General features: G+C 37.5%; 1 protein-coding gene across 2 annotated transcripts in view; it reads right to left on the reverse strand.

Annotated features, from left to right (window-relative positions):
* Window positions 1-470: 470 nt before the first annotated feature.
* SLC44A1 (solute carrier family 44 member 1) overlaps window positions 471-21106 on the reverse strand; it is a gene marked incomplete at its 3' end in the record, with an annotated part of 64265 nt that continues 43629 nt past the window's right edge. Inside the window, exons 6-16 of one of the 2 annotated variants that reach the window (XM_082335785.1) lie at window positions 19584-19753; window positions 17627-17716; window positions 15432-15559; window positions 14342-14528; window positions 11960-12125; window positions 8609-8765; window positions 8265-8348; window positions 7078-7215; window positions 5525-5761; window positions 3923-4003; window positions 471-1666 (exon numbers count right to left, since the gene is read on the reverse strand). In XM_082335785.1, coding sequence (XP_082191911.1) covers window positions 1643-1666; window positions 3923-4003; window positions 5525-5761; window positions 7078-7215; window positions 8265-8348; window positions 8609-8765; window positions 11960-12125; window positions 14342-14528; window positions 15432-15559; window positions 17627-17716; window positions 19584-19753 — 1462 coding nt within the window. Of the gene's footprint in view, window positions 1667-3712; window positions 4004-5524; window positions 5762-7077; window positions 7216-8264; window positions 8349-8608; window positions 8766-11959; window positions 12126-14341; window positions 14529-15431; window positions 15560-17626; window positions 17717-19583; window positions 19754-21106 lie in introns of those variants that run through there. The other variant, XM_082335784.1, reaches the window with a different exon arrangement.

Below are 21106 nucleotides of genomic sequence, written 5' to 3' on the forward strand. Positions count from 1 at the left end.
TCAAATGACTTCTAGAAGCAAAAGTGAAATATTTCACTATTGCTGAAAGGTAAGAGCACTGGTTAGCTACATGATAACTACATGTTTTTTTAAACTTTTGACAGCAATTTAAAAGCCTGATCCTCTGAAAGGAAGCACAGAGAACTGCTTACTTATTAAACATTGATAACGTGAGTTGTGCATGTCTCTACCTAGACATACCTCTCCACTCCATTGCAAAGCTTTTGTAGAAGGGCTTTTCTCTTTCAAAAGATTTTCTTGAATGGAGTGATCGAACCATTGAGGCATTATTTTTTTGTACAGAGCTTATATTTAGTGCAATAAGTTTAAAAATTCTGCTCTGAAATATTAACTTTACATTAACAAAAATAGTTTTCTTAAAAAAATTGTAACAAAAGGATTATATAGCATAGACAGATCATGAATTCTTAGCAAATACACTTTTAAGCATTTACCATTACAATATGCTGAAGAATTTAATATTAGCATTCATATCTGGTGAACTTCCAGACTGAAAAGAAATGTAAATATCTAAGAAGAATAATAAAAAAAGCACGTTCTCTTGTCGTTATTTGATAACTTTAGATAAACTATCCTGGCAGTTACACTTCCAAGGAAATGTTTCTCTGCCCTTTTCTGTTTTAGCCACCTGCTACAGTACATATAAATATGGATGAAAAAACAGGCATGGTCCCTTCCACCTCCCAAGGCTCTCCGGCACTAAATGAAATGAAGCATACAGTACTTTTTTGTACAGTAGTACAGTTCATTTCTCTTCCCATCCTCAGCATAGTTACATCTAGTAATGAATTAATCATGAGTATGGCTAAGACTGAGCTTTAACAATCTGTTATTTCAATTGCTCATACGGAGAATCCATACCCTTCAAAGGAGCACTGCTGAAGCGTGAAGGAGGCTACTGAACTCAAGGGGAGGATAGTGGGCAACAGGTAAGAGGGGTAAGTAGGGTAAAACAGGAAGTTAATTGCATATAAAAATTATCTGTCCCCATTTTCTAGTTTCTGTCTTAATAGGAGATGCAAGGGCTCCCACACACCTGAATACCTGAGGAGTTGGTTATTGTGATATCTGATACTGATAAACAAAACTGTGCCCCAGCAGGGCTGTAAAGTAAAATGACTGCTTACAAACCCGTTCGAACTGAACGAACTCTCACTGAAACCACCTTCTGAAAAACTAAATTTGAGACTTTTCTTGATTTGAAGATTTTCCTTACATGTAACTGTCCTGAATTTAATGCAAATTTAAACAAACTGAACAAGTAAAACTCTCAGCAGATTAGCAGTGTCATGGGAAATCTCTCTAAACCCAGTCATCATTTCAGATTATCTTTACAATGATACCTCCTCCAGACTGTAAAATATCAAGCAGATAAGAATCAACTTTTCCATGACCACAATGAATAATTTAAAAAATGGAACAATGATAAAGCTGCTTGTAAAAGCCACCCGTATGAAAAGAGTACATGTTTCACAAAAATAATTGTTAAAAAAAGTATTAAATCCCTGTTCCTTTTCTCTGATTTTGGCTGTTTATTTATATATATATATATATATGTATGTATATATGTATATATATACTGTTTTGGAATGTCAATGGGTTCCAATATGGCTGGCTAGTTTCAAGATGAACTTGCTCCAGAGGCCTAGAAAACAAAGTCATACAGCACAGTCTTAGACAAATGCCAAAAGACAAGGAGAAACTGAGTCAAAGGGGTCACTGGGAACCATAAAGAAAGAAGTGTGAAAAGTTTTTTTTTTTTTTTCTTGTGCCTTGATAGTAGAACAGAAGGTCCTAAATGTTTCCTCATCTCTGCTATTAATACCTATTTAAAATACAACTGCACTTAGGGCATCTCACTTTTAGAACTAATGGTCACGTCTAAGAAACAATAGCATCTCAAGTAGACTGAAACAAAACAGTAAAGACTATTTTTTAAAAAAGAAGGAAAAAAAAAGAAAAATTAATCTAATTTTCAAACACCCAATTTGGGGACTACAGGCGCTACTAGTACAGAATAGACTTATGAATGATGCTATTCCAGATGAAACTGAGGCCTTTATCAATGCTTTGGGAAAAGGTATCAGATATTTCACGGAGGTAACTGCTGTGTCCCGTCCTTGTCAGGAAGTGAGATCCTAATATTTCAGAACCTATTCAACTGGAGCTGAACACTCCAAAACAAAAGACCACTTGAGAAAACAAGGCCCAGTCAGTTCCAAACAAGACTACCACATGAACAGCAGAACTGGGAGTAATTCAGCAGGTGACACTCAGGCTGAGCCCCAAGTGCGCAGCATCTTCTCCAGCAGTCCTAGGACGGCTTTCAGCCCATGCCAGGCTCAAGTGCCTAGAGTCAAGTTCCTTTACAAGAACAAGACCACCCTTGACTTGCAAGTACGTGGTTTGCCCTTTTACAAGGGGGGCGGGGGGTGAATAAAGGTTTTAACATCCAAGCTTTAGGCAGTCGAGTACAAAAGTCTGAGTAGCGGCTTGTGCTAGCACTGACAAGAGCGTAAGTGGAAAACCACTTAAGGTAAACCAGCTGTTTGAATTAGAGGTTAACGTAATACATTTTTGGACTGAGATTTTTTTGTGCGTGTGACTAGATGATTTGCAAACCCAATTCTCAATCATTTGAACGGCAGCTTTACATTTACAGTGTTTAGACCACTCTGAAAATCCCAACATTAGTGTCTGTTTGAACAGCTAGAATTACTCCCAGAAGAAAACAGTAAATGAGCATAGAATTAGTTTTTTAGATGTATAAACACAGCAGCATTTAGGCATAAGCAAATCTAGAAACTGGTATGCTATAATGAAATAGCAAAACACGCAAAGCTACACATCTATCCATTCTACAGCAGGAACCCATTCCAGCTAGGTCAAAAAGTGCTCATGCAACATGGCTTCACATACATCATTTTAAAAAAATTCTACTGTTAGCATACACTTATTTAGGTTCCATTAGGTTAAAAAATTGTCCGCATGGTAAGGAACTGCATCAGGCCCCAAATACTCTGAGAAAGTAATGATGGAAAAGTATTTTATTTCACAAAGTCATATTGCACGATGACAAGTCATACCTTGCCCAGCCTGGGTCTCCATCATACGCTCTCAGTTCTCCACCTTCCAAACTCATCCTCCTATCTGTTATCTGTACCATGTACAGCTGTTCCTTATTCCAGGCTACTCAGACATGCAATGCCTTCCTAACAGGCACACCATAAGTAAAACAGGCTGCAGAAGCATAAATGATGCATTGTTCACTGTCTGTGTATCTGACAGTGTGAGATGGAAAGAGCACACAAGAGACAAGCAACATAAGTAGTTGGCAATAAAAACAAACAACTGGGAGAAATGTCATTTGAGCAGGTTGAAAGGAATCACTATATCCAATTCCTTGGCACTGTATAAAATAATTTGGTGAGAGCTTTAAATGCCTGGTCCTACTTTGCAACAATGGATGCGCTCAGTAGTGTTCTTCAGGCTTTTACGGTGAACGTAAGATGAACAAAAATTGTTCAGTTCAGGACTGAAAAGAGGATTAAAGTCAGAATAGCCCAATGAATTCCAGAGTCATCTTATTTTGAGACTACTCAGCGGCTGGGGCTGTCTGTGTATACCACATAGCATACATACTAATCCTAATGAAATGATACTGCATTTGTTTCATATGACACAGTTCCTTTCATCTTACTTTTACAGGAGATGGTCTCAGCTGTGACAAAAACTCTGCCATCCAGGTGATAGGCAAGCTCACAAACAGAAAAAGCAGAACATCTTGAGTGATACAGAGAACAAAAACTTCTCCTGAAGAAGTGCAGTCAGTAAAGACAAAGAGGGAGAAGAAGTAAAAGTGAAACTCTTGGAGGATCGCCACCTCCTCATCTGCACCTACCATTGGTTTTAGCTCTCTGCCCTCAGCTCCACCTCCCCGGCCCGCTTCTTTCATAGATTTCCTACTATTCTCCACAAACTCCTGAAAAATAGTAATAAAGTGAAAAGTGCTTTCTTAGAGCAGACTCCAAACATCAAATCTCAATAAAAAACTTCAAGCTGTAACCACTCAAAATGTCAACGCAACTTGCTCCTCCCACTTCTCTTGGTCAGACTTGTCCACAAAGTACCAAAAGAGCCTGCCAAATAGTCACAAGGGTCTCCCTCATTTAATTTGGGAAGCCAGACAGGTATTTGCCTTGCGTGCTATTACAACTTTCACATTTACCACGCAATGCTCTCCTTTACTGGGAAGGAAGGTAGGAGGGTGGCTGTCAAAAACACAGAGGTCCTAGTTACTACCTCCTAACCTGTGAACTGTGTGTGATGTTAGAACTCCATTAAACAGACGCACTTGGAGATAATTATTTGCAAGGTCTTGTCAATTTCCCTAACTTCCCTCAGTTCAAACTCTTAAATTTTTCACCAGATCACAATCACCTACTCACAAAGATTAGCAAAGGTGCTAATTCCATTTTATGTAATTTTTTCTCTTAAAGACAAGCATTCTGTAGCAAATTTCAGTAAACTTCAGCTGCTAGTGTTTTCTGATATTGACTGTTCACTAAAGAAACCCACAATGATTCATCTGCACTGTCTTCTGCATTTTACTCTTATTCTGTGCTAAAAAGCAACTCATCAGCTACCGTTTTATTTATTATATACTCTAGATTCTGTAGTGTTTTACCAAAAATTTAGCATTAAATTCTTGACATGTTTTTCCAACAAGTCATCAGAAAAAAAAAATCATGCTAAGAAGTCATGAGACTCTTCCTCTAGCCCACACATGCGGGTACATTTTACAGGGACATATTCTATGGTTGCCACTTAAAAACATTATCAAGAAAATGACCTACTCAACAACAAACTGAATGGCTTGAGGCACAGAATTTTTACATCTTAGTCTCTAGCTAGAGTGAACAGGGAATAAGATGGGACAAACAAATAAGAACTGAATTGTGCAAAGGGCCTTGACATAGCATCTAGGCTCCAGGACAGAACATATTATCTGTTGTTTCTGTGCATGACAGACTGAGAAGCAAATCTGGTTCCTGTCTATCTGAAAGAAGAAAAACTCCAGCGTGGTCACTATCTGCATGTGGGGTAGAATATTCTGATATTTTTTCTCTTCCACGTCCCAGGAGAGGTCCTTCTTAGGAAAGTACAAAAACCAAGCCTTTACCCCTTGTTTTGCTTCTTTCCATTCTGCAGTGTATCATTTACAAGAAATGATACCCAAAGGTACGATTCTGCAAGACAACTGCTCATCTCACAGCCAGCGTATAGAAGCCAATACCAGTGATGTCAAGGGAGGGAAGCATCATTATGTATTTGATGCTCATCAGACCACCCTGTTTGCTGACCAAGCCATGAACAACACAGCAAGGTAACCCAGGTAAAAAAAAAATACAGTATTCAACTCAGCTAGTGAGCTCACTCCACTCTCAAAATAGCCATCTTATGAAACCATGTCCTTAGCCTTAGACAGCAAGAGAAAACTTACCATGAGAACTTTATCCATGTAGAATTCCCTCCCAGGGCTCCCATCATTGTATTTTGTATCGATGGCAAAACATAAGAAAAGGACATCAACAACCATTTCATAAATGGAAAGGAAGCAGTGAGCAACCAGGAATGCAAAGAGGCAGACAATGACGAGTGGCAGCACCCAGACGGTGTAATCTCGTTGGTAATTCAGCAACATAATCCCAGCCAAACCTGTACTGCAGACAATCAGGACCTGAGGAAGAAAACAGAATACAATTCTAATGACAGAAGTCTTTTGATTTTTTCTTTTTGTTTTGGTTTGATTTTTAACCTATGTGCTTCTTGCTCTGCTGGGTCTAGAACTAGGAGTTACAGATGCTAGTGGTAATGACATCTTTACCTCCTGGATTCCCCACATCCCTGAGTGTAAATGACATGGGTGAAAGGGAGAGGGGAAGGCAGGTCTTGGGGGGATGGTGTGTTTTTAATTTTGCTGGCAGAAACAGCTTCCAAGCTTGTCTTATCTCTGTCTCATCTCCATACAGGGAAAGTAGATCAGAATCCATGTGAGGCACTTCATGTAATGGTCTCCACAGAATTACACTATGTGTGAGGCCCTAACAGACATTTCACTGGTTACCAGTTTGGTCTTTGGGAATAACAAAATGACTAAAACAATTGTTGTGGCCACTCAACATTTTTAACATTTCTGAATCTATTATTATGAACTGCAGCTAAACACGAAATTGTAAAATAGGTCAGCTTTACTGTATTATAAAAATACCAGGTTGCAGTGATAGAGGAGACAGGCTGGCAGCCTACCACTGTTTTAGCTGATACTATTTTTTACATGCTGCACTGTTCATTTTAACATTTCTGTCACCTGTGCATTTCTCTAATAATTTGAAAGACACCTTTTCAGGGAGATGTTTTCTAACACCTTTCAGACACCTCCATAAAACCACATTATGTAATTTCATGGTCTCCCAAGCACCTATATCTTGATTATGTCTTTATTTCTTCTCACATCTTATTGAGTTAATTACTGGATTAAAAGTGCAGCCCACTGTACTCTGAGTTAATAAAAGCAGAGGAATGTAATAAGGAAGACAGTTCAGTCCAAGCTGGCAGTTCCTCATAGCAGGCTCCTATACTACCTTCCAGTCCAGTTTTGTCATAAATGGTGATCAATAATGTGCCAATTTTCAACATAAACCCGGAGAGCCCTTACTAAACAAAATTTAGAGGAAATGCTTCCTTTCCTTACAATTCTAGGTTTTAACCACAAAACCAATAAAAAATTCGGACCTTCTAATAATAATTTTTCTCTTGACTCCCTAAAAATAAATTCACGCAAAAGGCGTCATCATCTTCAACGATTCCTTTCTGATCACTTTTACTTAACATAAGTGGGTCATCTGTTTATCCTCCTTATCCTGGACAGTCCCTTCCTGATATGATGTAGCTAGATGTGACTAAGTGCATGCTAAGAAACAGGAATTTGAAGGCATTTTCCATCTGAGGTACAAGCCATTGCTAATGAAAGCTTACCGTATACAGCAGACATACCTTTCCTAGAAACAGCATAAAATCCCCAACTGTGTTTATGGCAGCCACTCGCAAAGCGTTTTCCACTAGAATAACAAAGGCATCCTTTGCTGAGGTGCAGAAGTTGGTGCTGTTGATAGCTGTGGCTGTATATGCGTTCTGGGAAAAGCAGATTGAAGATTTACTCATGGAATGATCAGATATTTCAGATGGAGGCGGGGAAGAAGGGGGAGAAGATACAGCTTCACATAAGTCATATGATGTTAATGAACAAAGATTCCCTTGAGAGTTGTTGAATCAAGCAGTATGTACCAGCTGACAGAAGACTATACAAGGTAGAGAATTACTATTCTTCTCCTCCCTTGCTCATCATTTATGCACTAACAAGTTTATTCCGAAAAACTAATTGAACAGAATTTGCAATTTCTCTGCAGGAGGAGGTAAGCAGTGGTGTAACTACAGCAATTAAGTAGTTAGGGAAAATATTCTGGAAATATAAAAGAGTTTGAGAGTCATACAAGTCCACCAAGATAATTTCTAGACACTTCACTAGACTGCATTCAAAGTTAACCAGGACAATGGTCAAGGATTATACTGTTGTTTTCTTTTTTTTTTTTTAAATGCCACCTTCTGCTTTTATTTCTGTATTTCCACAAGCAAAAAAAAAAATTAACAACAGTGAAAGGGATATTAGAGAGCTATTTAGAGAGGTACTTAACAGAGGTGGAACCACAGGCCAATAAAATCTCTTTTACAAAGGCATCTGACCAGCCAGCATGTCACAACTTGCAGCTCTTTTTCCACTTTGTAGATGACGGCAATTTGATGTTATATACAGTTTTTCAGTTGTGTGAACCTTAAATATTACAGCGAAAAGCTTCAGTCTCTTTTCACAACAAACATATTTTGAAACTCAGTTGTAGTTTGACAGAGTGGACATAAGGAGGAACATCTCCAACCACTAAACAAATTGTTATAAGGTTGAGATACCATGTTCACAAAGATGAATAGCAGCTATTTTTCACCTTTACGAGGTAAACAAAGACTAATGTAGTGATTTGCAGTGTAATTTCAGTAATGGAGACAAGACTGAAGTACCTTCACTGAAGTTCCAAAGTACAATAACGTATGTGTGAGCCTCAGAGTGCATTCTGGGAATCACATATATTATCAGCCCTTACATAAAACTTGAATATTGAAAATCTTACCTGATTTAAGTAGGTCAGGCACTTTTCTAGACACCAAAGGCAGCAGATGCAGGCTTTGAGCATACAGCGAGCACAAGCATTTTCCTAGGAAAGCACAGAACGTGGGAAAACAAAAAGCAAAACCAACAGATCTTAAGAAAAAAATATTCCTTTGTGTTTCAGTAACTGACACTCAGCTTGGTAAATTAAGCAGTCCCTCTCAGTCTCATGGTCCTTTAAAGACCAAATATTCCAAAACAGGACTTCTAGCCCCACCCTCCCCCGCCCCCCCCCCCAAAATTAAATTAGCTGTAAACACATCGGCCATTGAGTTTCAGTAAAAAAATGGAATCTATTTCTCTTACTTTTCCTTTGAGTTGTGTATGAATATACATAAGAATCATTCGTGGTATCTTCACTAGTGTGATAATGAAAGATCCCTTTGCCACCGTTCCTAGGTGGTAACAAACAAGGCGATTAACAGATGCCAGAATAGGAGTAAATGGCAGATTCCTTTTCTCCCTGTTGAAAAGAGAAAAAGAGTAAAGTAGAATGATCAATATGTATTTAGTATCATCTAGAAGTACTACAGATTCTCAATAAACTGAGGTGCAAAAGGAATGTATTATCCTTATACTAGTTTTCAGCGTATATTGTTCACATCACGCTGACAGTCTGTGCAAGTCACAGTTTTGCCTCTAAGGCAGTAATAGGAATAGGATAACGAATCAGTATGTCTTAAGGGTAGTCTTACTAGTGGTTGGCTGCATTGCCGCTATCGCCAACTAGCAGTTTCTATAAAACTACATTTGATGGTGTGCAATTCAAAACCTTCCAAAACAGCGAGAAAAAAAGCTAACATTTTTTCAGTTGGACTACTGATAAACTTGCCTCTCCCATCTCTCCTGTTCTGTTGGAGGTCTCTGTGGAGACTTTGGAGAGGATATTACTACTGTTATTTATTAGGTAAATTATTTTCTCAGATGTTTTACATTTCTGATTTAGCTATTATATCCTCAAGGAACCAAGTACTAAGCCTTAAAACAAGCTATTTTATTGCAACATGGCTAGAATATTTTTAATCTATCAGATGAATACTCACTTTCGCAGTTTTGAAGCAATTCCCTCTTAAAGTTTTTATTTATATTTCCTACCAAGGAAGCCACTTCTATTTCTCTCTCAAAGAACAGCTTTATTCAACATTTAAAGAACGGCTCTTCTTCTTTATTAGAAATATGAGCATAATACTATGCATATTAAAGGAACAAGTGCCACCATTCCAAACATAAAATATCTCCTCCACTTGGGAGAAAGTTATTTCCACATGAGTTTCATTCAAAAAGATACAAAAGTAGTCTTCATTCCATGAAACTAACATCTTCGTAACTTAATGTTGAGATATTAATGATTAAAATAGGTTTACCCTCTATTTTCTTCCAATTAACTTTTAGAGCTCAGGCGGGGGAAGCCAAATTCTATTCCCTTTTGGGCACAATCACGTAAAAGGTCTGAACCTTACACCCAGGCAACCCAACCACTTCCTCCTTTTGAGGGGGAAATGTAACTGAGGGCAGAGTCTGTAATGCAGAACACCTTAAGGTCTGTTATTGCCTAACCTGAAAGGAATCCATCCGGCTAAGGTGAACAAACAGTGAACATATATAAAACGTTTCTCCAGAGATAACGTCACCTCATTTGCTGCGGAAAGCTACTAATATGCAAAATAATGAGGAAGTCCAAATCAATGCCCTTTCCTTCCTTATTAAGTTACTTTTCAGATTAGAATTGTACATTAAAATGCAGAAAAGGATAACAGTAGGGAGAAATGGGTACTTACTAACTTAAAATAAAATTCCTGTTATGGAATGATAGGGTACAGTTAAAAGAAAAATCATAATCATTCACCCTCAGGTAATAGTAAATACATAAATTTACAGATGAAGCATACACATTGCTAAGTGATCTATCTCAATGCAAAGTTATCCTCTCTCCTCTGTATTTTCTTAGCTCGTTACTTAATCTAGTTTGATTATTCACAAGATTGCATTCTTGCAACATCTTGTAATAACTTCACAGATGTATTTCATTGGTACGCTGGAGGACTTCATCATTAATAAAATAACAGAATTTCTGTCAGCAGAGTAAATTAATTCCTTACCTTTGATATTGTTTTACAGACTATGGCAGATAAGGAGTCTAATGTATTTCCGATAACAGTCTCAATTAAAAAGACAAACCAATTAAACATTTGTGATCTGAATCATGCACTTGAAAAATTTCTGCATGCATTATTTAAAAACCCATTTTTTTAAAAAACAGACTCTTAAAAGCACATGGCAAGAACAGAGTGTGGCTGCTGGGTATCACTAGAAATATTTATATACAATATTCTTCACATGAAAGGCTAAAAACATATCAAAACCCACTACATGAACTACATGTGTGTTTAGGATACTTCTTGGGGATGGCATCACTCCAACATCTTGGTTTTCCTTTCTTAAGTAAACCACCATTGCTAAGTATCTTGTCAACATCCTCTACGCATGCTGCTCTTTATCTAGAGGAGTTGTATTTATATTGTTTGGAAAAGACTTTTTTTGAGAACATCTGAAATAAAACTACTCATCTAGCTCTTGAACAATGATGTGGCATTTGGGGGGTGGGGGTTTGAAGAAATGTATCATGAACTACTAGATCTAGGATGACATGTGGAGAAGCTTCATTAAACTATACTTTTATAAAACAGGTATTAGTGTAGTTGCTTCTTTTCCTTACCAAAAATATTGTCATAGTTCTGGACTACATAGCAAAATGTAATACTTCAGATCACTCAAGTACCATTTACTCTCACAAAATACTAAGAAAGCACCTGATACCATTTTTTTTTTCTGAAAAACTTGTGTGCCAAATGGCTAAAACTAGAACTTTAATTTTCACTTATTTAAGGTAAATTTTAAGCAATTGTAATTTTAGAAAAGATTTCAAATACTAGAGACTAAAACCCCAAAGCTAAGTTTGGGATTCTGCAATCAGTTTCTGATCTCTGTGAAGCAAAATTCTTGTGCCTGAAGGTTGCTAAAACCATTGCTTTATAATTAGTATTGCCTGCCTGAATAGCTAGCAGATACATGCAGAATAGCCCGCATAAAGTATGCCCTGATACACAACTTCATACACAAATACAGCAATGAAATATGGAGCTTTAATGCACACATTTTTTTATCACTTTTTATTTGAATATGATCTGGTCAGACTCTATATGTAAATGATGACTTAATAACACCTTAAGTAATCTTGTGTAAAAAAGATTAATGAAGCACTGTAGGTAATTTAAAGGGCACTGTTTTGCAATCAAAATAATAATAAATTGTTTTCAATATTTTTTTATCTCTACCAAGCTTATCAGCATTAATTATTAGCATTACAGATGATCTTCCAGGTGCATTCTGCTTTGTAAACAATCATCCATGTCCGTACAATGTGCACAGGTTACAAGGCAAACAAGACTTAAGTCCTAAATATCAAGAATACCATCTATAATCAGCAAAACAGATTATTTTAGGACTTGACATGATTTAAAAAGGCTCAATACAATTCAACTGCTCTCCAGCTTTCAGGATGGAAGCAAGTGTTCTCCCCAAAAGCTGTGTCCCTCATTATTTCTGCTAATTCCATTTCTAGGCTGCTCACTTTAGAGCTGTCTAAGTTGTCCTTACCTTGTAAAATAGTAGGTCACAACAGCCCCTGCTACTGTCATCTGCTGACAGGCTAGGATAAACTCGCTGATCCAAATCAGTCCCACTACATGGTACCACCACATGTATTTCAAAGGGCCTGACATCCGAAATTCAACAAATCCTTCTTCATTTGGGACAGGACTACCTATAAATAAATAAAGGTAAAAAAGGAAATGGTGCTTATATCAACTCAGAAAGAAGGAAGCATATGGTGTTAGCAGTTCATAACCGTCTACAGCAGAACCCCTCTAGGTTCTACTAATACTAATAAGTGTCATGTTTAGGAAGATTGTTCATAAGAAAGATACAGCTTTTGAGACAATCGGTATAATGGTATTTGAAAAAAGCACTAAAAAATATTCTGAAGGTACTCAAAATTCTGCAACATTTCTTTTAATTTATAGCCACATGGTGAAAATTTCCAAAACTAACCACCACCAAGTAGCAAAAATTCTTAAAATTAAACATAATAGAAGCCTGCCTTAGTCGTTCCTAATTTCAGTTTGCTGCTCTGTTGGTATTATTCATACAGTCAGAAACAATATTAAACTTCATAGCTCCTTACAGCTGGATGTCAACACTAACAATCACTTTTGTTTTCCTTATGGTAAGTCTTTGTGCATGTATTTCAACAATATTTGTAGCTTTAAAGGTATTTAAGGACATAAGGAGCAGCTTTAGAGATTCTAAACATATGATTTCATACATTCAGAAATCCATTGACTCTTTGTCTCATCTGAGTAGCGATACCATGTGTTGAGACTGACAGTACCTGTCAGAACCCTTCTAGGATAAGCTCTGTTTCAATGTGTTAACCCACATCGAGATGTTTCATCTTATACAATGGTTTTGTGAACAGCTGATGAGATTCAGAAAAATACTGAAAGTAACACCACGTGCATAAAAAGCTTACCTTGAAATCCACTGTTTAGACTTAGCATTAATAGCACCTTCTCCACCCTCTTAGCTATGCTTTTATGCTTATATAAAAATGCAGTATTTTCTTGTGAATAAATTGAACTATTGAAATAATTTTGGTTTTAGTGAACAAGCTCTTCCTAAATGTAGGCTTCTTCTCATACACAGATAATGTACACTTTTTCAGTTCTCCTGGTTTGGATTGAAAAGATCTGGCCCTATTTGCACAAAAATTTTGTTTAACTGGTATCAGTGAAGACACTGAGTGCATATAAAGCTAAAAGCATAAATTCATCTTTGCAGAATCAAGGCCAATCGAAGAGTCCTGTCAGAAAAATATAGTATCAGCTTAAATTCTGCTACAAATTTAGTCCCTGTGCAGTGGTCTTTAACTCACAGACTGAAGCACAGGACTGGGACTTAATTCACTTTCAGAGGCGAACATTTTCTGCACATAGCACAGCATGTAATGAAAACTAAAAATTTCAACAGTAATGAGAACAAGAACACGTGAGTTCTATTACCTCCATCCCTTGCTAAGAATTCAGGCTATGAAATAAAAAGTATTTATCCTGTATTATCCTGAAATAGCTCTGTGACCTGAAACACTCCTACTTTTGGATCAGCAGTAAACAATAAATTTCAAAATTTTAAGGTTTTAGTAATGAATGATGGTCTCTGTTGTCTACAACTTACTGCAAAATAACACAGACATCTCCCATTTTAAAAAGCAGTTGCTAGGCTTCTCTGCTGAGTAACTAAGATTTGAACCTACAGGATCTACTAATTCTGGAAGCTCTTGTCAGACCCTGAACACAAACAAAGCTCTCATCTTCTACGCACTTCTCAGCAGGCAGAAATTGAGAGTACCTTGGCTGCTCTCAGAATATGGTGCAAAAAGAGCAGAAAAATCCCCTTAATAATCCTGGAAAACGCTCAAATAATACTAGACACCTAACTTATGAACAACTGAACACTACTTTGAGTATATTTACATTTTGGGAGAGAGTAAATATGTGCAACAGCGCTTGCATTACTATGTCTTCATCTGTGTGAGTGCTGGCTACAATAGAATACAATACCTTATGAAATTAGCTGCAAGATTAGCTGTTTTTGACCTGTTTATGTAAAATTAGAAGGAATTATTTGAAAAATTGTTATAGCAGTCTCATGAATGGAGTCTTGTGGTTTGCAACATGCCACCTTGATTCAAATCAAAAAGCCGGCCTAAGGCACAAAGTAACATACTGGGAATGCAGACTCAAATGCACAACAGCTTTCTTGGAACAAGTGTTTTGAAGTCACTGAAGCAGACAACAACAGAAGCATAATATGTGGGTTTTTTTCTAGAGGTTCCCACATGCTTTTTAACCAACTCTGCCTGAAATCATACAAAAATGAAGTGTAATTTATTTAAAACAAGCCTGATTGATAGCTGCTTACCTGTAGTACCAAGGAAAAGCAGGACTGTGATCCAGTATGTCCAGAAGAGGATAAGCACAAAGAATGTCCAAAATGGCTGGAAGACTAGCAGCGGCAGGTGAATGAAGACCTTGCCGGCCACGTGGAACAAGGCAATGGTGAGAGCTACTCGTTTGCGCATAATTAACATTATCAAGAACAAGATAACCTAGAGGGAGAAGTTTCCAAATCACATTTTAGAGAATTGAAAAATAAGCAAGCTATTGTTTTGCACAGCTAGGATATTCAAACACAGCAAATTAACACATGTTCTATCTATAAGATCACAAGATCAAAATGAAAAACTTCTATCAGCTTCTTCTGGTGATAAATTCTTTTCCAAATTATACTTTTGGGGAATTCCAATCTCATAATTATGGATTTGGAATCATCATCAGTCTCAGTCTTATGAGATTAGACCAGATTCTATCCTCAATTGTGTTTTACAAACCAGTGGAATCAGCAAGAGTTAACAAAGAATACAATTTAACATCTATGTTTGGGCATGGTGTGGTCAACTTGTCATATAAGTTAGTCAAACACTGTCAATTTTTAGTAGTAAAGTCGTTAACCCCAAAATGAACAGTAAGGCCTGAAGAAGATAAATTGGTTCAGTAATCATTTTTAGTATTTTAGTTCACAATGATTCTTCTTAAGTGGAAAAAGTTTTGGAACAACCGATTTCAGAAGTAGGAATGGTCTAAGGACTTTCAAATAAACTGCAATGATGAAGTACCTCTGAACTGGGAACCTAACAAAAATCTCGTAAGTGAAACTGGATTGGGAGTCCAATATTATATCAATTCATGGAAGTCCCTGTGGACATTTTACAGTAGAGGAGAGTAACTGCAGGGTCAGTAACTCTCTCCTGACTCGAAACCAGATATTACAGAACAATGCCTGGAAGAGGAGAAAAAAAAAAAAGAAAAAAAAAAAAATCACCGCAACAGAGCTTACAGTAGAAACAAACTCTTCAAAAATGTGTGCAATATAAATCTTTCACCTGAATAAAAAAATGTAGACAACCAGAAAGACAGAACAAAAAAATAACACAGTCATTAGAAAAGCATACCGTGAAGACTGTAGCTGAAATGGCATAGATCAGAAGAGCCTGAAGATTATCTTTGGCTATTTGAGTCTCAACAGCACTGGCAGATATTCGCTGCTTAGCATAGAGCCACCACAGGACTCCTGTACCACCTATGTTTTAGAGAAAATAAAAAAGGATAAATGAAAAATGCTCCTTCTATATGACACAGTTATACTACCTAGTACCAAAGAAACTAAACAGTTTCTTCCTTTAAGTCTAGTCTGGTACAGAATGCTCAAGCGCACTGATGGCTAACCCAACAGGATCTTCTGAGGATGGAGAAGTCCCCTCCTCTCAAGTGGATATACTCTTTTCACAGTCTCACCCCACTATGACCACTTAAGAGACTTGCAGCTCTTTGACTCTGTGTTTTAGGGTGAAGCGCGCAAGAGAACTAGTTCATGGGGAGCCCTAACAACAAAGATCACAGCTCCCATTAGACAGGCAATAGAGTAACAAAAAGAAGAATAAAGAGTTATATGGTAGGACGTATGTATATATGTGTATAATAGGGTAGGGAGTAAGAATTTAGGAGGGAGAACAGAGAGGGACCTTTGGATTAGGATGCAAAATAACAAGAGGAACAAAAGGAGGAGTCTACACCTCCTGGGAAGACTAATCGAGAAGAGAAGGAACAGCCCTGATACTGAAAACAGCACCTCAGGTTAATGACACAAAGCTACACCTGTATCAGACTGTCTTTTGGGCACTGGAAAAAACATCAGTGAAAGGCTCAGGAGGCCAATATAGTGTGAGGTACTTTCTTCTAACCCCTGTTATGAAATCCTAGCCTTATGGCCAGAATTTCATTCTCATATTCTAGCTACCTTTCCAAGGTAGAACTTTTCTTAAATAGAAGACTCCAGTGCCTCGGGGAGGCTTTTCGGTATCTGAGTATCCTTCTCTGTTCTGTTGTTATTCCTGAATCAGCTGCATAAGCTTATCTAGAGATCACAAGTCTTTGTTGAAGGTACTCTGTTAGGTCTAAAATGGAGGATGCTCTTTTGCCGTCTCCTAAACAAACAGTGAATACTGAGTAAGCAGGATGTCTCACAAATAACATGTTCTTATTCAGTCTGTGTAATGGATGCGATTTTTTAGAACATAATAACAGATGGCAATAAGTCATTCAACACTTTCACTTAACATAGTTGCTCAGCTTCTAAAGAGAATATAAATGAAAAAAAACCCCAACTATGTAATTTTTTCCTTTTTCTGTGGTCAGAGATCCTGTGAACAGTAAGCAGAAAAACCAAGTCATCCTGAAAAGACATAGATGGTCTGATGATTTTTTCCATCCCTTGCAGTCATGCATTGCAAGAATTAAATTGCTAGTACTTCCTAATTTAATTATTCTATTTTCGTTCCTCCCCTACAGTCATCTGCCCATACATTCTGGCTTTGCTACTGAGTATCAGTAATAGAAAACTTCAGTTTTGCGAATGTAAAAGTTAATGTGATAAAGCAAGGCTGTCTTCATGCAAGCTAAATCATTTTGGATGAGACAATCTTTGGCCATTCCCAAGATGGCATGGCTGGTTGCATTTCATACATGATGTAGGTCGTGCAGGACTTTCTGAGTCATATGGAAATACAAGGATTTGATTAGAAATGCTCAAAAGCACCTTTGCTTCCTCTCCTCAAGAACAGATCTTAGATACACCTACAGAGCTACTGGGAGGACTGAAGATGAACCTATTGATGTTGTATGGAGACATCTACGTCCTAAGGGTCCCCTGAGGCTGCATAAACAAGAGCTGCCCTTTGATTCCTGCATGCTTGAGCAGGTGGGTATGCCATCAGACACGCCCAGACTAGCTGTCTTGCTCACATGTTTGGAAGGCAGGTTAACAAGTAGGCAACATTTAGGGCTGTGCTACAAGTGCTGTGAGGAATATCCTGTATTGCCTATGTGGGTTCTAGTGCAATAAGCTGACAAGAAGCTTGCCAGCCAAGCAGGGAGTGCCAGAAATCTCTAAGGAGCAACATACTCTCTGGGAGAGGACTGCAATTACAAAGGTGGCATTTTTGACATTTGTGTTGCAAGGGATTCAAAGGAAAGAAAGCTAAAGGGAAAAGCATGGTCCAAGACCTGTGCAGGATGTAGTTGGCCTGAGGACATGGAGCACAAAGATTAGAACTGGGCACTCAGAAACTGGGAGGCAAACAAGACTTACCAAGTGATCCCAGAATGACAAGAATTGTTAAAATCCAGACAAGTACTCTTGAAATGTACCTGATTATAACCATCAAAATCATGGACAGCACTGCAAAAGAAGACAAATAAAATAAGTAGAGCAATTATTTCAAGTAGAAATAGCCTTCCTAATTCTCCCACTGCACTAAGATAACTGCCTTCTAACAGAATTTTGACAGATTTATTTTCTGAGACTTACAAACTCACTGCACAGATAGTTAAGGAAATTAGGCACCTCTACACCTTCTGCTTTGATACCGCTGATTACAACAAAGACAGCATAAATACATTTACATGGTACATTAAATACAAGACATAATGCGTACATACAGACAGAGATGTGTTTAGACAATGACAAAACAGACAGCAAGACATGATAGTACTCAGAGTCTGGTAACATGAGCACACCTCCTGAGGACCAGAGCAGAATCTGCACTCAAATACACTTGTCAAACAAGTGCAGACAATGTGACATTCCAAAATGTCATGACAGAAAAAAGTAAAAAAATTACTACTTTATTTCCAACATTGAAAATGAGTTCTTTAACAAGGTTTGTTCATATAGTTCCACTGCCGTTCAGGAACTGTGTGTTAAAAAGCCCTCTACAATCTGAGCCAACTAAGATTTAGTGAGTGGTGTGTGTAAGTGCATGCACATATTTTTGCATATACTTATTTGTGTGCAGCAGTTACATGAAAACCACTGGAACCTGGCTTTCTGAATCACACAATCTTACCCATTGTTTAAAAATAAATAAATTCTGTTTAACTAAGGTATGAAAAATATTTTTTAAATTAACTGTATGTTAATTGTTACTGTAATGTTAATCTGTACTAACTTCTGACTCTAAATGAACAGTAGCACTGCTAATCAATTACTACCTTTCAGATTCAAAACAGTCTTTCTACCATTATTATCAAACACTGCAGCTGTCAAGATAGGAGAATAAACAGCCTTCCAGTTATAGTTGAAAAGATACTCCATGGTCTTTCATGAGTTTTCTGTTTGGTTTGTTTTTTTTTTTAAAACCACAAAGGCAGACTGAAAACAGAGGAATTCTTTATCTGGTACAGCTTTGCAGTGTTTCTTTCTAAACCACACACTGCTCATATACACGGATAGTATCTAGAGCTTCCCATTTTAGGATTTCACATTTTAGAGGTGGTAGGAGCAAAATAAACTCATTAGGAAAGTAATTTATGTGGGTGAGTAGCATTCCACCTTAACTCACATGAATTTGTTAAAGCAGCACTTCAGTCTAGTGCAATGTGTCACTGCATAGACCAGAGGCATCTCACAACTGTAGAAACGATTCAGCACCTCTATACTACTGGGAATTTACAGCTCTTCAGATAAGGCTGAGATTTTCAAAGGCCTTATGTTTTTAACTTTGGGGGAAGGGGAAGAAGGGGGTAACATACAATATAACAAATGGGCACCTAACTTCCTTGTTTTCCCTCTGAAAGTTCTCATATCCCTGCACAAGTATGTTAAATGAAGCAAACTAGACCCCTTACATTGTAGAAGAGTGTGCTATTGTGCACTTCTCACGTTTCATTTTTATTTGGAAAGGGTTTATTTGGACTTGGGTTAGCAGAAGATGAATATTAGAAATGGGAAAGGTGAATATAATAATAAAAATTAAGATAGTGGGGATGCTCTGTTAACTACACCAAAAATAATGTTGGCTAATCAACTGCCACACATCATCTATATCTCATTATCAGTGGAAGAGGAGAAAAAACAGGAATGCATATGTGTCTTGCTTCTGAGTAAGTTATCCAGCTGTCAAATAACATTTTAAAAAAAGCATTCTTAACCATTTTCTAAGGGCTCATTGCTATCATACATTTTTTTGCTCATATTGTGGTTAGAGGGTGTTAACAATCTCCTAATGCAGTACTAAGAAATAGCTAGTAATGAGAAAAACAATTACCTAGTGATAACAAGCAAAGTCCCATTATAATCTCTTTGCTGGTCATAACTCCACTAATCAGCCTGTGTAAGACACTACTGTCACTGACAAAGGTGATCAGGGCCTCTGCAAACTTGGCATAGCAGGAAATGTTCACAGGAGCACAGCGATGGAAGAATGGAATAGGTGCACTGGTGACACAAGAAAAAAAAAATCAGAAAAAAAAATTACTCCTACTTAATATAAATGCCACATCAACACACAAATGAAAGGTGAATAGATGCAACCACTCCACCCTCATAACACCATAACCAGAAACCATGTGTTGAATGCACAAGTGCTGCTGGAATGAGGATGATCATAATGGGAAGTGAAGCAGTTCTTACAAGTAACCCTGTGAGGCTGGGGTGCACAGTCCAATAGGAAATTATTACCCTCCCACCCTTAAACAGCAAGGCTCAGAAAATACATGTTCCTATTTCTGCTTAAACGTCTCTCATTCAAGCATCAGGTGGTGAACCAGCAGCTGAAACAATGCCTTTCACTGGTGTTAGAATGGAATACTGGACCATATTTGCAGCAAAAGACATCTCAGAATGACAATACTCTTCTTGCAAGCATACATGTTATGCTAAAAGACATCAGCACTTAACAACTGCTGCCAAGCAAACCCAATGTATTTTTTCTTAGTCTTTCCCCATACTAAGGTTGCTCTCGTATTGAAGATTACAATCACAGTGTTTACTTCCATTAACTTTGTTAAAATTATGCACTTACATTCTTTGCAAGACATGCAAAGGTGCCTCTATTGTTTCATTTTTCCTGAACTGTTTTGGAAGCATCCTCCCCCAAAATATTGATGTTATGCATTAAACTTTGCAGAATGCTCAGCAGAACCTGTTATCAAGTCCATCAGAGGAAGATACAGGAGAGCAAAAACTTCACTTTAAAAGTCAGTAATTTTGTTTGCTGAATGTTTCCCGTTAAGTAGCTGCCTTTCTTGCTCATAAACTATGTCAGATCTCAAAGTGGCCGATTACATCTTTTGATCAATCTTCCCAATTACACCTCAGACACATGTTCCATGAATTACATGTTCCTTCCTGTAGTTGTATCCAATGAAAGAAATGTCTTTTGTATTAAGTCAGTCTTTTCTTCTAACCTCTAAATTTTTTTCACCCTCCTCAATCTTCCTTACTTAAAAGATTTCAGTGGACTGTAGCAGCAATGCACATAACCTTTCACAGTTTCCCCATTTCAGCAACGACCTATAAACCAGCAATTTTCTGTTCTCAATAACTATTTGTTAAGCTCAGGCATTTCCAAAATTCTAACTGCCATTTTAAACATGTAGTGAGTAAACCAGCTGCCTTAGGCACATCCTTTCTATGCATTGTTTTGGGGGGAAAAAAGAAAAGATTCTGAAAACCATCAGTGTGTAATTATTCTGTACAGAATTCAGGAGAAATTATGATCACCTGCCATACCTTGGTAATTAATAGATCCTAGGTTTTTGTTTGCAGTGACTGACAATTGTAAATTAC

This window comes from Platalea leucorodia, assembly GCF_965183815.1.
Source record: "Platalea leucorodia genome assembly, chromosome: Z".
NCBI classification, from domain to species: Eukaryota; Metazoa; Chordata; class Aves; order Pelecaniformes; family Threskiornithidae; genus Platalea; species Platalea leucorodia.